At 37.4% G+C, this 20,515-nt stretch overlaps 3 protein-coding genes across 3 annotated transcripts; all 3 read left to right on the forward strand.

Moving 5' to 3' along the window:
* Positions 1–5,737: 5,737 nt before the first annotated feature.
* Positions 5,738–11,085, forward strand: LOC113321998 (calcium-transporting ATPase 4, endoplasmic reticulum-type-like). Its single transcript, XM_026569995.1, has 9 exons — positions 5,738–5,923; positions 6,147–7,640; positions 7,978–8,047; positions 8,188–8,306; positions 8,569–8,850; positions 8,958–9,335; positions 9,421–9,530; positions 9,750–9,978; positions 10,090–11,085. Exons 2-9 carry the CDS (start codon positions 6,243–6,245, stop codon positions 10,660–10,662), a joined length of 3,159 nt encoding a protein of 1,052 aa, XP_026425780.1. The 5' UTR covers positions 5,738–5,923; positions 6,147–6,242; the 3' UTR covers positions 10,663–11,085.
* A 1,693-nt stretch (positions 11,086–12,778) lies between these two features.
* Positions 12,779–15,205, forward strand: LOC113320448 (ABC transporter G family member 6-like). The gene has a single exon (XM_026568360.1). It carries the CDS (start codon positions 12,802–12,804, stop codon positions 15,043–15,045), a length of 2,244 nt encoding a protein of 747 aa, XP_026424145.1. The 5' UTR covers positions 12,779–12,801; the 3' UTR covers positions 15,046–15,205.
* Positions 15,206–15,374: 169 nt separating this feature from the next.
* LOC113324127 (oxysterol-binding protein-related protein 3A-like) lies at positions 15,375–19,589 on the forward strand. Its single transcript, XM_026572462.1, has 11 exons — positions 15,375–15,533; positions 15,682–15,800; positions 15,983–16,064; positions 16,229–16,345; positions 16,457–16,529; positions 18,049–18,167; positions 18,305–18,426; positions 18,548–18,724; positions 18,801–18,945; positions 19,018–19,196; positions 19,346–19,589. Exons 1-11 carry the CDS (start codon positions 15,375–15,377, stop codon positions 19,587–19,589), a joined length of 1,536 nt encoding a protein of 511 aa, XP_026428247.1.
* The last annotated feature ends 926 nt before the right edge of the window (positions 19,590–20,515 follow it).

A 20,515-nucleotide genomic window follows, 5' to 3' on the forward strand; every position in this document is an offset into this window, starting at 1 on the left:
CTCTACCAAACAACTAGGACACATATATAAGTGTCAGGGATTGACTTTCCTGGTTGTTTGAGTCTTTATATTCATATATTTTCAAGAGTAAGGTTTATTAGAATTCAAGCTAAGATAACTTGAGATTCAAACAAACACTTTCCCTATTAGATGAAATCTTGTTAAGAGTTCCTGTAAGCATTTGAGAAGTTTGTCTTGACATCACATAGAAGGATGTAAACTATGGTCCGGGTACCGAACCGTGTACAACGATAGTTCTTGACAAATATGCCTTCCGAATATATAAGCAAGTCGTGTTCAATTAAATACTTAAGACTTGAATCACGGTGAGTATCCACCAGGTGTTTTAATGATCAAGATGTCATAGAGGTGCTTATGAGAGTCATCGAAATGCCAAACGTATTTAGGAAAATAGTTTGAGTGCACCTGCTTTAATTCATACTACGTAGGTATGCGAAAGGGTGCGCGTACTTATGGACCAGTTCGTGAATTCAGATTGCGAAGGTACGTGTACCAGGTATCCGTACCCTAAGACAATTCACGAAGTCAAACCTTTGAGGTATGCGTACTAGGTGAGCGTTCCTCAACCCATTACCGAACTCATAACTAAGGGGTATGTGTACTGGGTAGGGGTACCTACCCCTATTCTGGAACTCGAATGACAGTGGTACGCATACTAGATACATGTATTGTCATGTATCCATAATTCTATAGTTATTTACGCTCTATTTGATCGATTTGAAACTTTTCCAATTGTGATAGATGATGAACACCATTACTTGGGTAATTTTCAAATGATTAACCTGAATGAAAAATAGATCATAAACAATAAATTGTTATTAACTAAGTTTGTTAAGTATATGAAGAACTATTGCTTGAATCATATTTCGAGATGTTTTAACAAGACAATCTTGACTCGATTATTTGCAATATATACTAGAAGTCATACGACATAGTCTCACATAGATAAAATGGTAATACTTGTAAGTAAATAGAATGGTTCAGTCTTCACATACCTCTTTGTTGAGGAAGTTCTCCAATTATCTTCATTTGATCTTCAATCTTCAATCTTTGAGGGTTATTCGATGATGTATGATACTCAACAACCATACTCTAACCTAGTCCGAGATTTGACTTTAGTAGACTAGAAATCAAGCTATATTTTTGTGCAACTAATATTGACAACAAGCTTGAGATAGCTAAACGTGCAGTTAGACAGGGCAGTGCTCTAACACATCCCTTGGAAAATTGATTTTGAGTTTCATGTGGTCATATTTGTTCTTCACGAAGAAAAGTGAGTCGTTGAGTTCGATTTGGAGACCGAGCAGTGCTCTTTTTTCGGTTTTTAGATACTTAATCTGACGGACATAGTCTTTGAGTTCGATTTTTTTTTTGTTGGATACGCATAACGCAGGAATGGAACCTCTAACATGAGAGTTCCAACCCATCCCAGTTGTTTACGGATCTTATGCCCTTGTGTGAGCCAAAATCTCTACAAAAACCTACTTATAATAAATCTCACAAATTTAAACACATCTAAATTATGAAACGGTGAGAATTGCACGAATCAAAATCACAATAGATTTATTTTACAGTTGGGCTTCGAATCATTTAGTGAAATTTTTAAAAACAATGCTTTGAAGGTTGGTGCTAGACGCCTAGACTCATATACGGTACAGTAATTTGCTCTGAAGAAATGAGTGTAAAATAACAGTAGTGGAAATCTTTCTCATCCGCATAACCAAAATGTAATTTTCCATTAATTTTTTCCGGAATGTCATTTTCCTTGTTCTTATTCAAAGCAGCGACAGCTACGTTATCTACTATTATTATTGATTTGGTTTCGGGTTTCGTAAAAACAGGAAGCAGAAAGTTCCCTCTTTCCCCATTCCCATTTCTCAGTTTCCCACCACAGTATTCAATAAAATTGAAGATGTCCCCTAAAGTGCTTCCATGCATCCCGTCTCATTCTTCTAAATCTACACTCTTCAATCCGGCCGTTCTCAGATACCCACTGCCAAATCCTATCAAATGAACGGATAAGATCACAAGACTATATTCTTGCTGATTCCCGTACGCAATTATGTACGTTCAAAAACAATAAAAAAATGATCAATTATACAAAGGTTTGGTGGTCCATACGTTTCATTGTTGGTAACCTGGTGGACGAGACTTGGTACACACTGGATGGTCAGAAAATGAAGCCAAAATATTAGTGCGTGTGTGCAGGGCCATAACACCCGAATCAACGGGATCACGGTACGTACTGTGGTAGGAGGGGGGACAGTTGGGCATGATTGAATTGTGCAACTTCCTACACATTTCCTCCCACATTTAATATTCTGATGGAGCTGTGCAGTGGACAACTAAGAGCGGCAGAGGTTTCTTGGTAAATTTCGTTGTAACATAAAAGAGCTCAGTCAGTGACTTGAATGTTCATTTTCTTTTTTGACTCGAGGCTTTTGATTTTCTTTTTCACTTTCTTGTTGGTCATGCATGATTTTGATTTTTTCAAGAGATCTCTTGAAACAAAGCACGAGCATTGTTGATTATGGAATTGATGTTATCACCCTTTCCTTTTTAAAAAAGAGGATGATACACTGACACTCTCCTAATATTTCTATTATCTCAAATTTTAACATATATTTTTTCAAATACAATTTAAACACTTGCGGATTTAAATCTGTTATCCGAGGATATGTTTTTCCTACACAGATTTATGTTCCAACAAAAAATGAGCACAATTTTGAGACTTATAATATTACTATCTCCTACGTTGAAAATTATCCATTAGAAATTAATGGATTTTAAACCGTTGAAATTAAGATCGACGTATAGTGAAGTTTGGTATCTCAGAATGTGTTTATTTTTTATGGGTAGGTAGAACTTTGTGAGATGAATATACATCCAAGATATTAACTTCTGATTCATTATAATTTAGGCTTTATTAGGAAAAGTGTTACCAAAAATGTGAGATAACCATATTAGTGGATCTATAGAGATCGTTATGTAATCAAGAGCGAAATCGAGAGTGATTGCGAGATTTAACTTTGTGATTTGCTTTATTTGACGATGAACGAAAACGATAAGATGAAGGAAAACGAGTTCAGGAAGAAGGTTGTAGACGGATTAGATTTATCAAACCCTAGTTTGATTTCTTCGTTTTAATGATGATTTTGTAGTTGCGTGATGATGATTTTGTTGTTTCATGATGATTATGTTACATTATTTGATGATGATTTTGTTATTGTTATATATTTAATAAAGTTTGGGTTTAAAAAAACTGAATTTTTAACAATATTTGGTGAATCTTTTCTCGAATTTATGACATTTAAAATAATGTACTATGTATGCTTGTTTTTGAATGTCTCAGTGGAAAAATACCATACAGGGACATAAATTGTTACTGCACACAAAGCCAAAATCAATTTCTAGATTGTCAAAGTCACCAATAATACTAGTGAAAAGAAGCCCTAGACTTAAAGGTAAAGGAGTTACAAATTCTACTTCAAATAATTTGTTTGCTGAGTTAAGTGGTTCAAGTACTAAACCAGTTGTACTTGATGATGATGAAGATATTGAAGATAGAGAAATATGAGGTGCTTAAGCTGAAGATATTGAACATAAAGAAGGTGATGAATATATTGAAGATGTAGATGTATTTGATCATGATTATTGGGTAAATCAAGCCATGTTAGATAGAGAAATGGGAGCCGATCAAGCTGATGATTATGTTGTTGAACTTGAGAACTTAGGGGAGGATGAGTGCCACCCTGTATAAGACCCTGGTGCTTCACCAATATATGATAGTGATGAAGATAATGATTGTATGAAGTATGATTCAGGAGAAGATAGTGGGGTATCAAATGATGATGCAAGAGAAGATAGTGGAGATTCAAGTGATGATGCTGAAGAAGAAAAAATGATGAAGGTACGTAACAATTACATATTATTTCCCTTATTGTTTTTGGTTGCACTAGAATAAAAACTAGCTTATTTTTGTTGTTTGGGTAATGCTGAGAACAATGCTAAGAACAAATATGATGGAGGTAACAGTTACAAATCATTGCTTTTAGTTACACTATAATTCTTTTGGTTACAGTGCTTGTATTGGCTCATTTTTGTTGTTGTTGTTGTTGTTGTTTAGGTAATGCTAAGAGCAAAGATGAGAACAAAGATGATGATCCCGAAGGGTTCAAGAACTTCAAAGATGAGAGGGCATTGAACTACCCTGATGAAGTTATTGAAGAACAACAACAAGAAGAAGAATTGTTCCCATATCAAGAGCATGATGAACCTCTTGACCCCTCACAGATGGTGGTAAGTTCTATTAGGAAAAGTGTTGGCAAAAATGTGAGATGTAGTGTGAATATAACCATATTAGTGGATCCTCCCTCCTTAAAAAAAAAAAAGAAATGGTGTTTTTTTTTAAAATGTCATAGATTGTATCCTTACTGAAACCGTTATAGAGTTTGTAGGCATAAGGCATGAAAATTGGTATGGTTTATAGATTATCTTCAGTAAATTGCCCGTGGCCAATGATTTATCATAATTCAGCTAGACGACATTTGCTCTAAGCAAATCATGAAGGTAGGAAGATTTCGATAAAGGGTATAAATGGATGCATCCGCAACTGAATCGGAAAATACCACGTAATATCGTTGCTCAATTTGAAATTTGTACGAATGTAATTTAAGATTGAACTGCGTATATATTCATCATACATTCTACTGGAATTGGCTCATTATAGATGTTGTACTCATGTCGAATTAAAATTGAGCTAGTTTCTCGAATATTTTCTGAAAATTGCTAATGACTTGCTGGTTTCTTGAGAATTTTCAGAAAATTGCTCATGATTAGTAGTTTATAGCATTTCAGACAAAGGGCATTAGCTCTAAACGGTTTATTTTAATTGATAAAAAAAAATAGTGCTGATAGGTTTCGAAATCAGTTCACTGATATCATTACTTAATGCATCGTCATCATGTCACCGTACGTCAATGATATTGGCATCTGAGTAAGTTATACGGCCAGAAAAAAAAAATCAATAATAGGTAATGGATAAACTATCTGTTCCAAATATAAATTTAGGTTCACTTCAGATTTTCGCCAAGCATCGTAAAGTTCGCTTGCAGAATACCTGAACGAACATATCCAAAGAGAAATTCGGGCACCCGTTCAAGAGAAGCCACGTCCGAGTACAAGTATTTTTGTGCCGAATAAACACATAGGGTACCAATCAAGCAATCATCACATTCTTGGGCGCCTTTAGCAGGTAAATTACGCACGCTCCTGGCTAAGCCATGTTTCCTTTTTTTTCTTTAGCCGTACTCGCTAGCTAGAATGCTAAGCTTTTTTTTTGGGAAGGCAGATGCTAAACTCCACGACTAAGTAAACTCCATAGATACGATACTCATTTGATGTGACTCAATTAACCCCCAACTAACCAATAATAAACCGCCACCAAACCACTAAAACAGAATTATGACGTAATAAATTCCTCGCAATAATCAAAATCTCCTAAATTTACAGATTCTGTCACATCAATAATTTCATCTCATCTTCCCCCATATTTAATGCATAAACGATCCTGCGTCGAAATTTCACAGGAAAGAAGGGTTGTTACGTAAAGTAGTAAACAATTTCCTCATTCTCTCCCACACACATATCTCGAGGAACCCAAAAAGAAGTATCTCGAGGAAGAATAAACTTCTTTTTTATAAGCGATTGAATCGTTCTTCTTTTTTCACTCAGCAGAGAGAGATTTCAATATCTTCTCTCCCCCTTCCCTATAAACAAAGGAAACACGACGACAATAACAACACCATTAATAACAACAACATCTCATATTCTTTCTCTCTGATTTAATCCCCAAACCCTAGAACAAATCTCAAAAATCGAAACCTCAATTCTCGATCACCAGGTATGAATCTGATTTCTCTTCGATTTTCTGTTCTTTTGGTGTGATTTTGAGTTTGTAGCGTCAGATTTTGATTCTATTAGGGTTTTAATCTCAAGATTTGTATTGATTTGATCTTTTTCTTGATTTTTCTTGATTTTTTTTTTTGTTGGATTTGATTTTGTTGATGATTTAATTTAACTGTGAGTGAGTGAACTGATTCTTGATTTTTGTTTGGATGTATTAGGGTTTAGATGCTGCTGCTGATGAATTAGTTCGATTTGAAGTGAAGTTGAATTAGAGGATTCTTTTTTTTGAAGTTCTGGATCTGTTGAATTAAAAGATGGGGAAAGGAGGAGAAGGTGTTACGAAAACTATAACAACAGATAAGGAGAAGTTTCCAGCATGGGCGAAAGATGTATCAGATTGTTTGAGAGAGTTTAAAGTTGATAAAGAATTTGGATTAACCAAAGAAGAAGTTGAGAAACGTCGTCAGATCTATGGTTTGAATGAATTAGAGAAACATGATGGTCCTTCAATTTGGAGTTTGGTTTTAGATCAGTTTAATGATACTCTAGTTAGGATTTTACTTGTTGCTGCTGTTATCTCTTTTGTTTTAGCTTGGTATGATGGTGATGAAGGTGGTGAGATGGGAATTACGGCTTTTGTTGAGCCGTTGGTGATTTTCTTGATCTTGATTTTGAATGCCATTGTCGGAGTTTGGCAGGAGAGTAACGCTGAGAAGGCTTTGGAAGCTTTGAAAGAGATACAGTCTGAGACGGCTAATGTTATTCGTGAAGGGAAACATATTCATAATCTTCCTGCCAAAGAGCTTGTTCCTGGTGATATTGTTGAGCTGAAAGTTGGTGATAAGATTCCAGCTGATATGAGAGTATTGAATCTGATAAGTTCTACAGCGAGGATTGAACAAGGTTCTTTGACAGGAGAGAGCGAGGCTGTGAATAAATCAAACAAAGCTGTTTCTGCTGATACTGATATTCAAGGCAAAAGGTGTATGGTTTTCGCTGGAACCACGGTTGTTAATGGAAACTGTATTTGTTTGGTTACTCAGATTGGTATGAACACTGAGATTGGGAAGGTGCATTCTCAGATTCATGAAGCTTCTCAAAACGAAGATGAAACTCCACTTAAGAAGAAACTGAATGAATTTGGAGAAGCTCTCACAGCTATTATTGGAGTTATATGTGTGCTTGTATGGTTGATCAATGTCAAGTACTTCTTTACTTGGGAGTATGTGAATGGTTGGCCTGCAAATTTCAAGTTCTCTTTCGAGAAATGCACATATTACTTTGAGATTGCTGTGGCCTTGGCTGTTGCTGCAATCCCAGAAGGTCTTCCAGCAGTCATTACAACTTGTTTGGCGTTGGGAACTCGTAAGATGGCTCAGAAGAATGCACTAGTTCGGAAGTTGCCCAGTGTTGAAACTCTGGGTTGTACTACTGTGATTTGTTCTGACAAAACTGGTACACTTACCACCAATCAGATGGCAGTTTCAAAGCTTGTGGCAGTGGGAGCTGATACTGAAAGGGTTCGCACTTTCAAAGTTGATGGAACCACATATAGTCCCTTGGATGGGAAAATTCATGATTGGCCCGCTGGTCGTTTGGATTCAAATCTGCAAACAATTGCTAAAATTGCTGCTGTCTGCAATGATGCATCTGTGACACAATCAGGGTCACAATACATTGCCAATGGAATGCCTACTGAGGCAGCACTCAAGGTAAATTTTTTAATTTTTATTAAGGCCTGCATGTTCTGTAGTTTGTTAATGGTTATTTCTTTTAATTTAATTTGGATGTCTTAACACTCTGTTTAAGAACCACAATTTAGAGGCAGATGATGTGGGTCATCGTTGTGTACTGTTCGATAGTGAATCTAGAAATCAGTGAAAAGTTAAACATAGCCATTAATAGTATATCATATTTTGGGTATATTTGCTGAATATAATGTGCTGTTACGTAGTACGTTCAATTGGGTTGCTTAGGATTGTTTTATAACTAATGTGTTGCTTGATTTTCAAAGAAAGTTGTTGACCTCTGCCTGTTCCTCTGTTTCAGGTTCTGGTTGAGAAAATGGGGCTTCCTGAAGGGCTTGATCGCTCGTCATCGGCTTCTGATGTTTTGTCATGTAAGTGAAATGATATGTGGTGCACTTCTATCATTTTCATAAGGATAATGATATTTTCATAAATAACATCTATCTTGTTGTATGATAAATCTTGTTGTATGGTAACTCAATCTGCTTTTGAATTTTTTCCATTGTTAAAGGTTGCAAGCGTTGGGGAGTTGTTGAACGTCGGATTGCAACCCTTGAGTTTGATCGTGATAGAAAGTCTATGGGAGTTATTGTGAAGTCATCATCTGGGAAAAATACACTACTTGTAAAGGTATGCTCTTTTGTTCCCTGTATTTAGACTCTTCAGAAATCTTCTAGCTAAGAAGGAAGGAGACATATGCTCATCTTGGTGTAGATTGCCTGTGCATCCAATTTTTTTTGCTGGTTGCTGGATTATCTTGCTTAATTTTCTATTTTTTAGTTTTTGGTTTCTAACTGTATAGCAAGATCTTAATTTAAGATCTATTTTGATCTTAAATTCTTTCGGCTCGTCTTTATTTTGGACTTACATAAATCATGTTCTTTTCTGGAAGGGTGCGGTAGAGAATCTTCTGGAGAGAAGTAACTACATTCAGCTTCTCGACGGTTCTGTTGTAAAATTGGATCACAGTTCACGGACCCTTATTTTAGAATCTCTTCATGAGATGTCATCAACTGCACTACGTTGTTTGGGTTTTGCCTACAAGGATGAGCTTGCGGAATTTGCAACTTATAACGGTGATGAAGACCATCCAGCTCATGAGCTTTTACTTCACCCATCAAACTATTCCTCAATCGAGAGTAATCTCATTTTTGTTGGCTTAGCTGGACTGAGGGTGAGTTGGTGCACTGCATCATTTCATGTTTATGAATGGTTACATCTTGAATGACCTTAGCTAGATGTCGGCGAACTAATGTTGTATGTTTTATTTTTGAACTTTAGGACCCTCCAAGGAAGGAGGTACACCAAGCAATTGAGGACTGTAGAGCTGCAGGCATCCGCGTCATGGTTATAACAGGAGATAACAAAAGCACTGCCGAAGCTATCTGTCGTGAAATTGGTGTATTTGGCCAATATGAAGACATTAGTTCTAAAAGCTTAACAGGGAGAGAGTTTATGGAGCACCCTAATCAGAAAAAGCATTTGAGACAAACTGGTGGGCTTCTGTTCTCTAGAGCGGAACCAAAGCATAAACAAGATATAGTGAGGTTACTTAAAGACGACGGCGAGGTGGTTGCAATGACTGGAGATGGGGTGAACGATGCACCTGCTTTGAAACTGGCCGATATTGGTATTGCTATGGGCATTGCTGGAACTGAGGTATGTACTTGTGAAGATTGCATTTTCGAATCGTTGTACCTCTTTGGGCACTTTCTGATTAATACTAACGTCTTCTGTTCTATAGGTTGCAAAAGAAGCCTCTGACATGGTGTTGGCAGATGATAACTTCAGTACTATTGTTGCTGCAGTTGGTGAAGGAAGATCTATCTATAACAACATGAAGGCCTTTATCAGGTTAGTTCCCTTCTTTATGTTCTCTGCAGCTTCAGTAGCTAACACAGTTCAATTATCATTTGGCTCTACATAGGTTGTGGTATCTTATTTTATCTATGTGTTAAAACTCCAATTTAATTTCTTCCTAAGCTTTGCACAATCTCTTCAACGAGTGCCTTAAACATTGGATTGGCATGGATCTCATATTGTGTTTGTCTGTGCTTTGATAAATTGTTGCAGGTATATGATCTCCTCAAATATGGGAGAAGTTGCTTCCATATTTCTGACAGCAGCTTTGGGCATTCCAGAAGGTTTAATCCCTGTTCAACTTTTATGGGTCAACCTTGTTACCGATGGCCCCCCTGCAACGGCTTTGGGTTTCAATCCACCTGATAAAGATATCATGAAGAAACCACCACGCAGGAGTGATGACTCTTTAATTAGCCCCTGGATCTTATTCCGCTACCTGGTACAGTTTCTTACTCTCTTTTCCATGCCATTCAGTGTTTTATATCTTTTATACGTAGTTCCATTGTCATGTTATTTTTCTATTATTTACTCGGTTTTGAACCTGCCACAGGTCATTGGGCTCTATGTTGGAGTTGCAACAGTTGGTGTCTTTGTCATATGGTTTACACATGGTTCCTTCATGGGTATTGATCTTAGCGGAGATGGCCACACCCTCGTTACCTACTCACAACTCTCAAACTGGGGCCAGTGCTCAACCTGGGAGGGCTTCAAAGTTTCCCCATTCACAGCTGGGTCACAGAACATCACCTTTGAGAACCCTTGTGACTATTTCACCACTGGCAAAGTGAAAGCAATGACCCTTTCTCTTTCTGTTTTGGTCGCCATTGAGATGTTCAACTCCCTAAATGCTTTGTCCGAGGATGGAAGTCTGGTGACAATGCCTCCATGGGTCAACCCATGGCTCCTTGTTGCCATGTCAGTCTCCTTCGGCCTTCACTTCTTGATCCTTTATGTCCCATTCCTTGCTCAAGTATTTGGCATTGTACCTCTCAGCCTGAACGAATGGCTCTTGGTGTTGGCTGTTGCATTGCCTGTGATTCTGATCGATGAGGTTCTTAAGTTCATTGGACGGTGTACAAGTGTTTCAGGTGCCAGCTCTTTGAGGAAACCCAAGTCCGACTGAAGAACTGAAGAATTGAAGAAAGTGACTTGAAAAAGAGTTCCACGAAGTTTGCTGGAATGCTTTCTTTGTCAGATAGACTGGAATCAAAATCTAACATAATGGTGGTTCAGATGCCAGGTGCATTTATTATTTCCCATCGACTCTGTTTGGTTTGATCCACCCTTTAACCCTAACCTCATTCTTTTCTGTAAGTGAGGTTGGTTGAAATTGGACCTTGAAGAAATAGCTATAGTAGTATATTTGTGAAGAGTGATTTTGGGACTCCCATAGAAAGTAGAAACCTGGCGAGACCCAAATTCAGTTCTATCCCTCTTATTTTCTTTTCTTCATAAACTCATTTTTGACTTCAGAAATTTGTAAACATAGAAGCTGTTATTGCTGTCTGTTACATTCTTATTATACTGCATTTTTTATACTTTGCAATGCGTGTTTCTTTCTCTGCCTTGGCCGGCACCCATGTCCTATTTTAGGTAAGCTTAGGTATTGATATTAGATAATCAGCACCTGACTCTGTCGGATAACTGATGATTCTAGAGAGTGTTTGGTAGATTTTGATAAATTACATGTGCTGATTTGAGATGAAATTTACTGGCAATGGTCGTTTCAAAATTCAGATGGGAACATGCAATAGAGCAATCCGTAAAGCTTCAAGTCTGCATCTACACCTGATGATCAACTGTCCCTTGTTTATTGTTTATAGCTGAGAGCCTAAGAGCCTTGATTCCAGTAGCAATGTGAAGCATTTGGGTGTTCATAATCCTCACCAGACGAGGGATTAAACGCGCGACTCCAGGACGTTCTTTTATACATTGCTCGATGATGCAACTAAAACCTGTTGATAAATCATTGGCAACAGAAGGTTGATTAGCAACATAATTATCATGAATTGATGATTACTAGAAGAAAAATGAGACAACTGAATTATGAAACAAAAATGAGAGAAACATGATCGAACCTTTTGCCGTTACACCTGCTCTTAAAATGTGAGACTTAGTTATTCCTGAAAGATACAAAAACAAAGAAAGAGTCTTTCCGTAATAGTTGTCATGAGAAAGATGTGGGATAAGAACAAGACAGCAAACACTAAATTCTTTACAATTTTCCTCCACCTGACACAACAGTTACATATAAATCATTTGAGACTTATATGATGATGATCACCAAACCCTTTCAAATTTGTAAATTACACGAACCTTATTTGTATGAGTATGAACACCGACTATAAAATGAAGAAGCTTCGTCTTCACGTATATTTCACATGCACTCTACTGCCACCATGAATTTTATTATGCGGGTTTTTAGTAATGTTGCTGGGTATAGTTCCGAAGTTGGTAAATGTTAGCAACCTAAACAGCAAAATCAACCACCTCTGGTGGGAAAGGTGGGAAAAAAAGGGTACGAGTTGACTTGTTCTTTAATGAACGATTCAAACAGTACTAGATACTCTCGAGTCATAAAAGATAGTTCGTACTTTAGATTGCGTAAGAGATTTTAGCTTTTACCTGACCAAGATGCTATGTTTCGTATCCAACCTCTTTAGCGGACCCCTGTGGTAGATATCTTTCAGTGTTCGTTGTTGTACTACTACCATGACTATTACTACACTGTACACTTCAATTTCAACAGTAGCTAAACACCCCATACCTAAAACCTCCAAATTACATCATACCACTTGTCATCAACATCAAATAAACATCATCTCGTCACAAAATGTCTCTTTTTTGGTACACGAACTTTAAGACTTCAGTTAATACTAAACGTGTAGACTCTCATGGTTAGGAATATTTAGGTGACCACCACCATAAAACATATCCATGCATCTAAAATCAATCAATCTCACTGTTCCGTATATTCAAATGCAAAAAATTAAATTCAACATTTTTCTAACAACTCATACGCCATGCCATTTGAAGAAGAAGTTGCCCAACTTCTCACCTAAACATATATCTTTCACACCGTTAAAAAAACCCCAACTCCGTTACATCTCTGACAGTGAATTAAGTCTCCTGAAATTCGTAAACTCCAAAGTGTCTGTCACCGTTACAGTTATAACATTGGCTCTCGTTATCTATAAAGCTAGGTTTTATTTTCTTCCTCAAGTAAAAACAGAGATTCTTTCAATAACTCAAGAGAGACGAGATGTCTAACAAGTATTCTCCGATGAAGAAGATAGGGTTTATGAATCGAGAAATGGAGTTGGAACCACCCGCCAAGATTAATGGTCATCATAAAGATACAATATCACCAACACTCGGTGAGTTACTGAAGAGAGTTGAAGATGCACAGAATAACGGAACTCCGAATAATCAAGAACATCGAGTTATAAATCTTGATCATTTGGATCAACCAAGATCAGTTCCACCATTTGTTTTATCATTTAACAATCTTACGTACAGTGTTAAAACAAGCCGGAAACTCACACTTCCGTCGTGTTTCCACCGGAAAGATACACTCGGAGTGGTGACCAATGGAGAAACTCATCATCATCAAAGGAAGTTCTCGAATATGAAGACTTTATTAAATGATATTTCTGGTGAAGCTCGAGAAGGTGAAGTATTAGCTGTTCTTGGAGCAAGTGGTTCGGGGAAATCTACGTTGATCGATGCATTAGCTAACCGGATAGCTAAAGATAGTTTGAAAGGAAATATAACGTTAAATGGTGAAGTACTTGAATCTCGTTTACTTAAAGTTATCTCAGCTTATGTTATGCAAGATGATCTTTTATTTCCTATGTTAACAGTTGAAGAAACTCTAATGTTTTCTGCTGAGTTTCGATTACCTCGTTCGTTATCTAAGTCGAAGAAGAAAGCTCGAGTACAAGCTTTGATTGACCAATTAGGGTTGAGAAATGCAGCTAAAACTGTGATTGGTGATGAAGGTCATAGAGGTGTTTCTGGTGGTGAACGTCGTCGTGTTTCTATTGGTATTGATATTATTCATGATCCTATTATTTTGTTTCTTGATGAACCGACGTCAGGTTTGGATTCTACCAGTGCTTTCATGGTTGTGAAGGTTTTGCAAAGAATTGCTCAGAGTGGTAGTATTGTTGTTATGTCAATTCATCAGCCGAGTTCCAGAATTCTTGGGTTGTTGGATCGTTTGATTTTTCTTTCTCGTGGTCAGACTGTTTATAGTGGATCTCCTGCAAATATTCCTCGATACTTCTCCGAGTTCGGTAACCCGATTCCTGAAAATGAGAACAGGATTGAGTTTGCGCTCGATTTTATACGTGAGCTTGAACAGTCGGCACCAAATGGTGGTGGTACTAAGCCGCTAGTGGAGTTCAACAAGTCATGGCAGAACAAACACTATCCTCGAAATTTGGAGTCTGATCGGCTTGGGTTATCATTGAAAGATGCCATTAGTGCTAGTATTTCTAGAGGAAAACTAGTATCTGGTGCGACAAATGATGCTAGCAGTACTGCATCTACTGTCACAACTTTTGCGAACCCTTTCTGGAATGAAGTTATTGTTTTGTCAGAACGTTCAATGAAGAATTCGAGGAGAATGCCTGAATTATTTGGTATGCGATTGGGAGCAGTTTTGGTCACCGGTTTCATCTTAGCAACCATGTTCTGGCAACTCGATAGTTCACCAAGAGGTATAAAAGAAAGATTAGGATTTTTCGCTTTCGCCATGTCTACAACCTTTTACACTTGTGCAGATGCTCTTCCTGTTTTCCTCCAAGAACGATACATCTTTATGCGAGAAACTGCTTATAACGCGTACCGCCGCTCATCATACGTTCTTTCACATTCACTTGTAGTCATTCCTTCATTAGCCTTCCTTTCCTTCGCATTTGCAGCAACAACATTCTGGGCAGTTGGATTAGCTGGAGGTAGCTCCGGATTCTTTTTCTATTTCGGTATCATTTTCGCCGCGTTTTGGGCAGGAAGTTCTTTCGTCACTTTCCTATCTGGCATTCTCTCCCATGTCATGGTAGGTTACACTGTAGTCGTTGCTGTACTCGCGTACTTCCTTCTCTTCAGTGGTTTCTTTATCAACCGTGATCGAATCCCACCTTACTGGATTTGGTTCCATTATATGTCACTAGTCAAGTACCCGTTCGAAGGCGTACTACAAAACGAATTCAACGATCCAACTAAATGTTTTGTCAGAGGTGTTCAAATGTTCGATAACACGCCTCTTTCGATCGCTTCAAACCAAATGAAAGTGAATTTACTCAAAACAGTGAGTAATTCGTTAGGTTTGGCGATTACACCGACTACTTGCGTGACCACCGGAACTGATATATTGAGAGATCAAGGAGTTACTGATCTGAGTAAATGGGGTTGCTTGTGGATAACTATAGGTTGGGGTTTCTTCTTTAGGATTCTCTTCTACTTTTGTTTATTGTGGGGTAGCAAGAACAAAAGAAGTTAGTTGGATGTTGGTTGATAAGTGGTTTACAAATTGAAATAGTTCCAGCTTTTCTATTTTATTGGCGGGAAAGAATTGTAATTCTATTTCATACTTTTCATGTTTGTTTTGTTTTTCTGATTTGGGAGTGTTTAATTACTGTGGGTAAAATTGAAGTTATATATACTATCCTTTTACAATCTTCAATCTGGTCAACCATTTTTGGGTGCATAAGATAAACATAAACATTAGCTTCGCACAAAAGTAAGCTGCTAAGATATTGAACGCAACCAGACGACGGCTATTAAAATGACAAATTAACGTCACTAGGTGATGACGTTGCTTATACTGAAATGAGCTGCTTCAGATTGAAACTTAATTACGACTTGCATTTTCCCCTCTCTAGTATATGTTCTAAGTTTGATATTCCGGTTTCTGAAAATGTGTCATGTGATGTCCCCACAAAGGCCAGATCTCAAGTTACTATGGGCTGCCAGCAGCATGTGACGCATGTTAGTAGCACTTGCAGCGTGCCTCGAATTAGTTACTAGTGGTTGTTTCTTGTATCCTACATTTAAGTGTATTATCTCTTATTCTCTCCCTTCTCAAATTCTCTCCTCTCTTGAGTCAGAAATTGAGTTGTTTCCGACCAATTTGCAGTGTAGATTGTTGCAAAATGGCCTGGAAAAGGCTCAGCAGGGAATTGCTGGTGGTTTTTTATCCTCTACCGCAACTTCGGTATCAGGACTTGGAAGTGGAAAACTAAAAGGAGTTAACGGGTACGAGTTCCTGGGAACTGATTCTTACTTTTCTCAATTTTAAATCTGTCTTACTAAATGTAATTTCGTGGGATTTTCTTCTTTTGTTTTAGCTGGTAATTCATTTTCATTTGTCAGGATCATTTGTAGAACTTTGTTGCACTGTGACGGGAACATAATTTCCTGTTTAATTTATTTGCCAGAGATGAAGGAGAGGAAGTTAAAAAACAAGGAGGGAGGGAGGATGTTGCAGCTAATGTCGAAGAGGGATCACCAAAGCAAGATGTAATGAACAATATGCTTCTTTCGTCTCGTTAGTATTGTTGATTTCACATTTTTTCTAGGCGCTCGGTGAAACTTATAGTGGTGGTGGTATATTCACCTTTTTTCTTTGTTGCACATTCTGTTAGGTTTGAAGCGTCTTGTCATTTCGTCTTTAATCTTTGTAGGAGCGAAAATTCTTACGGAAGATACTGCAGAAATATATTGGTTCAGATATTAGCTCATTGGTGAAATTTCCAATTTCCTTTTTCGAACCAATGAGTACACTTCAGAAATTCGCAGAGGTGGTTTTACTACATGCCTTTATACCAAAAATTTGGTTCTTATGAGCTGCTAGAGTGTTAGGCTTCTTATTACAAGGTACAACACCGGAATTCTAACATTCTTGGTTGCAGATAATGGAATATTTTAACTTGCTGGACCTTGCAAATGAATGCGAGGATCCGCACATGCGTCTGGTTCATGCTTGTAAGTATATCGGTTAAATGTTTATTCGGTGGATAAATTATAGCCTTATATAGGGAGTATGACATATACCGGCTACCTATTGCAGCAAGGGAAAAATATCGTCTGGTCCTTTTTTTAGGTCGGTCCGTGTCTATTTGGTCCTTTGGTCAAACGCCTTTACTGTTTGGTCCATAATTATTTAAAAATATTAAATTGACAAAAATATCCTTCCGTGTTAATTTTTATTTATTTTCTTGTAGCAGTTCATTCCAGAAATGAAGTCCATACATAAACCTAAAAAAAACAGACTTCATTCTAGAAATGAAGTCCATATAACAACCTAAATAAACAGACTTCATTTCAGAAATGAACTCCATATAAAAACCTAAATAAACAGACTTCAATCCAGAAATGAATTCCATATAAAAACCTAAAAAAACGAAGTTCATTCCAGAAATGAAGTCCATATAAAAACAGATTTCATTCCAGAAATGAAGTCCATATAACAACCTAAATAAACAGACTTCATTGCAGAAATGAACTCCATATAAAAACCTAAATAAACAGACTTCATTCCAGAAATGAACTCCATACAAAAACCTAAAAAAAACAGACTTCATTCCAGAAATGAAGTCCATATAACAACCTAAATAAACAGACTTCATTCCAGAAATGAACTCCATATGAAAACCTAAATAAACAGACTTCATTCCAGAAATGAACTCCATACAAAAACCTAAAAAAACAGAGTTCATTCCAGAAATGAAGTCCATATAAAAACAGAGTTCATTTCTAGAATGAACTCCATATAAAAGCAGAGTTCATTTCTAGAATGAACTGCAACATCATCATCTTCGTCGTCTTCAACAACAACAGCAACATCTTCGTCTTCAACAACACCACCGTCTTCATCATCAACGGCAGTAGCAGTAGCAGATCTTTATCTTCTTCATCTTCTTCATCATCATCATCAAAATCAAGATTAACACCATCGTCTTCATCGTCAACAGCAGCAGCAACAACATATCTTCATCTTCTTTATCATCTTCATCGTCAACAGCAGCAGAAAAAAAAAACCCTAAAAAATCGTATTCAACAGTACCAACATCATCGTATTCATCGTCTACAACTAAAGATCTAAATACCTAAATCCATTTTCACCTTCATCACCATCGTTTACAGCAGCAGGAAGAAAAATAGAAGAAAAAAAATGGAGACGCCATTAACAGGAGGAAAAAGAAGAAGAAAGAAAGAGAGAGATTAGATCTGGAAAGATGAGAGAGAAAGTAAATCTGAGAATGGTTTATTCTCTGTTACTTTTTGACTATTTATATGGTCCTTATCCAAAAGGGTATTTCTGCCACTATAAGGTGACATTTACGTCATACATGACATCATTCTAGGACCAAACCATATTTTTTAGGACCAAATTATAATTTATATCACCAAACAGGACCAAACAGACAATTAACTAGGTCCACTGGACTAGACTGTCTCTAATATATTATTTGTAAGACCAATTGATATTTCCTTGTTGCAGCAACATGGGCGATAACAATCTATTATGCTGCACAACGTACCTGGTTGCCATTCAATCCCATTCTTGGCGAGACTTACGAAATGGTCAAACACAATGGTATTACATTCCTAGCCGAGCAGGTGAGATATCTTGACTCGATTTGGAAATAAGACACTTCTCTCTAATTTTTGTTTCATTTGCTCTGCCCCGCCTTTTCTTATTTCCGTTTGATTTGGTAATAGAGAAGGTGTTTACGGTTATTCGGTTTCCATTTCAGGTATCTCATCATCCCCCAGTTGGCGTTGCTCATGCTGAAAATGAACATTTCACTTATGGTTTTGCATGCAAGTTAAAGACCAAATTATTGGGGAACTCAGTTGATTATTATCCTCTTGGAAGGTACCTATAATTTCTATGCTTGATTGTCACTGTCCATCAAATAGAACTGCAATACAATAGTATGCAATTTCCAACATATTCATGGTTTACTTAGTATGTTTTTTTTTTATTTGTAATGCAGAACTCGCATTACGCATAAAAGAGATGGTGCCCTCTTAGATTTGGCACCCCCTCGCACGAGAGTCAACAACCTTATATTTGGCCGGACTTGGATTGGTACATCTGGAGACATGATCATGACAAATATGACTACTGGGGATAGAGTTGTGCTAAATTTCAAACCATGTGGCTGGTTTGGGTATATGCTTATCTACTACCTACACTGCTTTCCCTTTTATTTCTAGCAGATTGGTTTTAATGTGATGTTTTTGCAGTGCTCGTCGTTACGAGGTGAATGGATATGTTTACAATGCTGCGAAAGAACCAAAAATGCTGATGACTGGAAAATGGAACAAGTCGATGAGTTATCAACCTTGTGATACGAAAGGGGAACCCCTTTCGGGGATCACATTAAAAGAGGTTTGATTTATCCTGCAGATTTCTTCCATTTTCGTACTCACTCCAAGTAAATATCTGTGCGGTGTTCTGCAGGTCTGGAAAGTTGCCGATGTACAACAAAATGACAAGTTTCAGTATACATATTTCGCGCATAAGATAAACAGCTTTGACACTGCACCTAAGAAGTTGCTGGCATCAGATTCTCGTTTACGTCCTGACAGATACGCACTTGAGACGGGTGATCTATCCAAAGTCGGCCGTGAGAAAAACAGGTTTCCCCGCTCTTCCCTCTCTTTCACTCCATTGATTATGGTTCTGTACAACGCAGACTTGCGAAGTCGAACCCCAAGCTGTAGTATTTATTAATGTCACTGAAATTAATGATTTTCCTAATGCTGCATACGTGAACACAATTAAACAGCTTGGAGGTGAGGCAAAGAAGTGAAAAGAAAAAGAGAGAAGCCAATGGCGAGAGGTATGCTCCAAAATGGTTCGACTTGACCGATGAAGTAACAATTACACCATGGGGTGAAATGGAAACTTATGAATACAATGGTAAGTACAGCAAACATCGAGCAATGGTTAATAACTCTGGCGTCAGTTCTGATGAGACTGGCGTTCTACCAACCAAGTTCAACCCTTGGCAGTATGTAATGAAAGATTAGATTAAACAGCACGCTTCACGGCTTTGCGAATAATTGATCAACCATGTTTAACTTCTATGTGCATCTTCTGTATAAAATCCATCTCATGTTATTTTAAGAAAATAGTTTGATTTTTATATGTTTAATGTACACATCTTCGAATTGAAACTAACCAGGCCAAAAGGCCGACTTCTTGCGTCAGAATCACTTCTCCCAATTCAGTGGCTGTCGATTATCATTATACTGATTGCTTCGTGCTTAGACGAACTCTACCAGCATCCAAACGTAAAGCGTATACAGAATCTTAAACCAAGGCAAGGAACGAGCATTGACTAACTTTTTTTTCTCACCTTGTTTGTTTACTCCTGCCTCATCTGAATGAAATCATCCGACTTGAGTCAGATCTGACTCAATATGTTTGTTTTGACTCAGATCCGACTCAACTGACTCAATAAAAATGTGAGTCAATGGTTTGATCTCATGAGTTAGGGGTACTTTGTTACATGACTCAAACAGGTCCGAGTCAGCGGTTAGGTCTGAGTCCGAGGTTGAGTCAGATCTAACTCAAAATTGAAAACAAACATTATGACATATGACTCTTGACGAGTCAGGGGTTGACTCAGATTCAAATCGCGAATCAGATATAAACAAACCTGGTGTTAGGAAGTGAAGAATTGTCTGCGAATATTTCACACTAACTTAACTTCTTTACAGAGCAAACAAAAAAAAAATTCTTTTCTTCTCTGTGTAGAAAATCTGATATCAAAGACTTAATGAAACAGATACCATTGTAAATGGTCATATAATCCTCTCTCTGATAACTTCTCCATGCTCAGCAAATTCTGATGTAAACCAGGTACATAGAATACATCCATTATGTATGCCTTTGAACCATTCTTAAGAACAATTCTTATTCTTCCTTTTCCCTTAACATGAATTGTATAACT

Source organism: Papaver somniferum, chromosome 11 (assembly GCF_003573695.1).
Source record: "Papaver somniferum cultivar HN1 chromosome 11, ASM357369v1, whole genome shotgun sequence".
In the NCBI taxonomy this organism is placed as follows: Eukaryota; Viridiplantae; Streptophyta; class Magnoliopsida; order Ranunculales; family Papaveraceae; genus Papaver; species Papaver somniferum.

Bases quoted from the DNA above. Each gene is read 5' to 3' on its own strand.
- LOC113321998 (XM_026569995.1), top strand. From the start codon at position 6,243: ATGGGGAAAGGAGGAGAAGGTGTTACGAAAACTATAACAACAGATAAG. The intron at 8,851-8,957 runs GTGAGTTGGTGC...TTTGAACTTTAG, and splicing joins TTGGCTTAGCTGGACTGAGG to GACCCTCCAAGGAAGGAGGT. The intron at 9,979-10,089 runs GTACAGTTTCTT...AACCTGCCACAG, and splicing joins GGATCTTATTCCGCTACCTG to GTCATTGGGCTCTATGTTGG.
- LOC113320448 (XM_026568360.1), top strand. From the start codon at position 12,802: ATGTCTAACAAGTATTCTCCGATGAAGAAGATAGGGTTTATGAATCGA.
- LOC113324127 (XM_026572462.1), top strand. From the start codon at position 15,375: ATGAGCTGCTTCAGATTGAAACTTAATTACGACTTGCATTTTCCCCTC. The intron at 16,530-18,048 runs GTAAGTATATCG...TCCTTGTTGCAG, and splicing joins CATGCGTCTGGTTCATGCTT to CAACATGGGCGATAACAATC. The intron at 18,725-18,800 runs GTATATGCTTAT...ATGTTTTTGCAG, and splicing joins AAACCATGTGGCTGGTTTGG to TGCTCGTCGTTACGAGGTGA.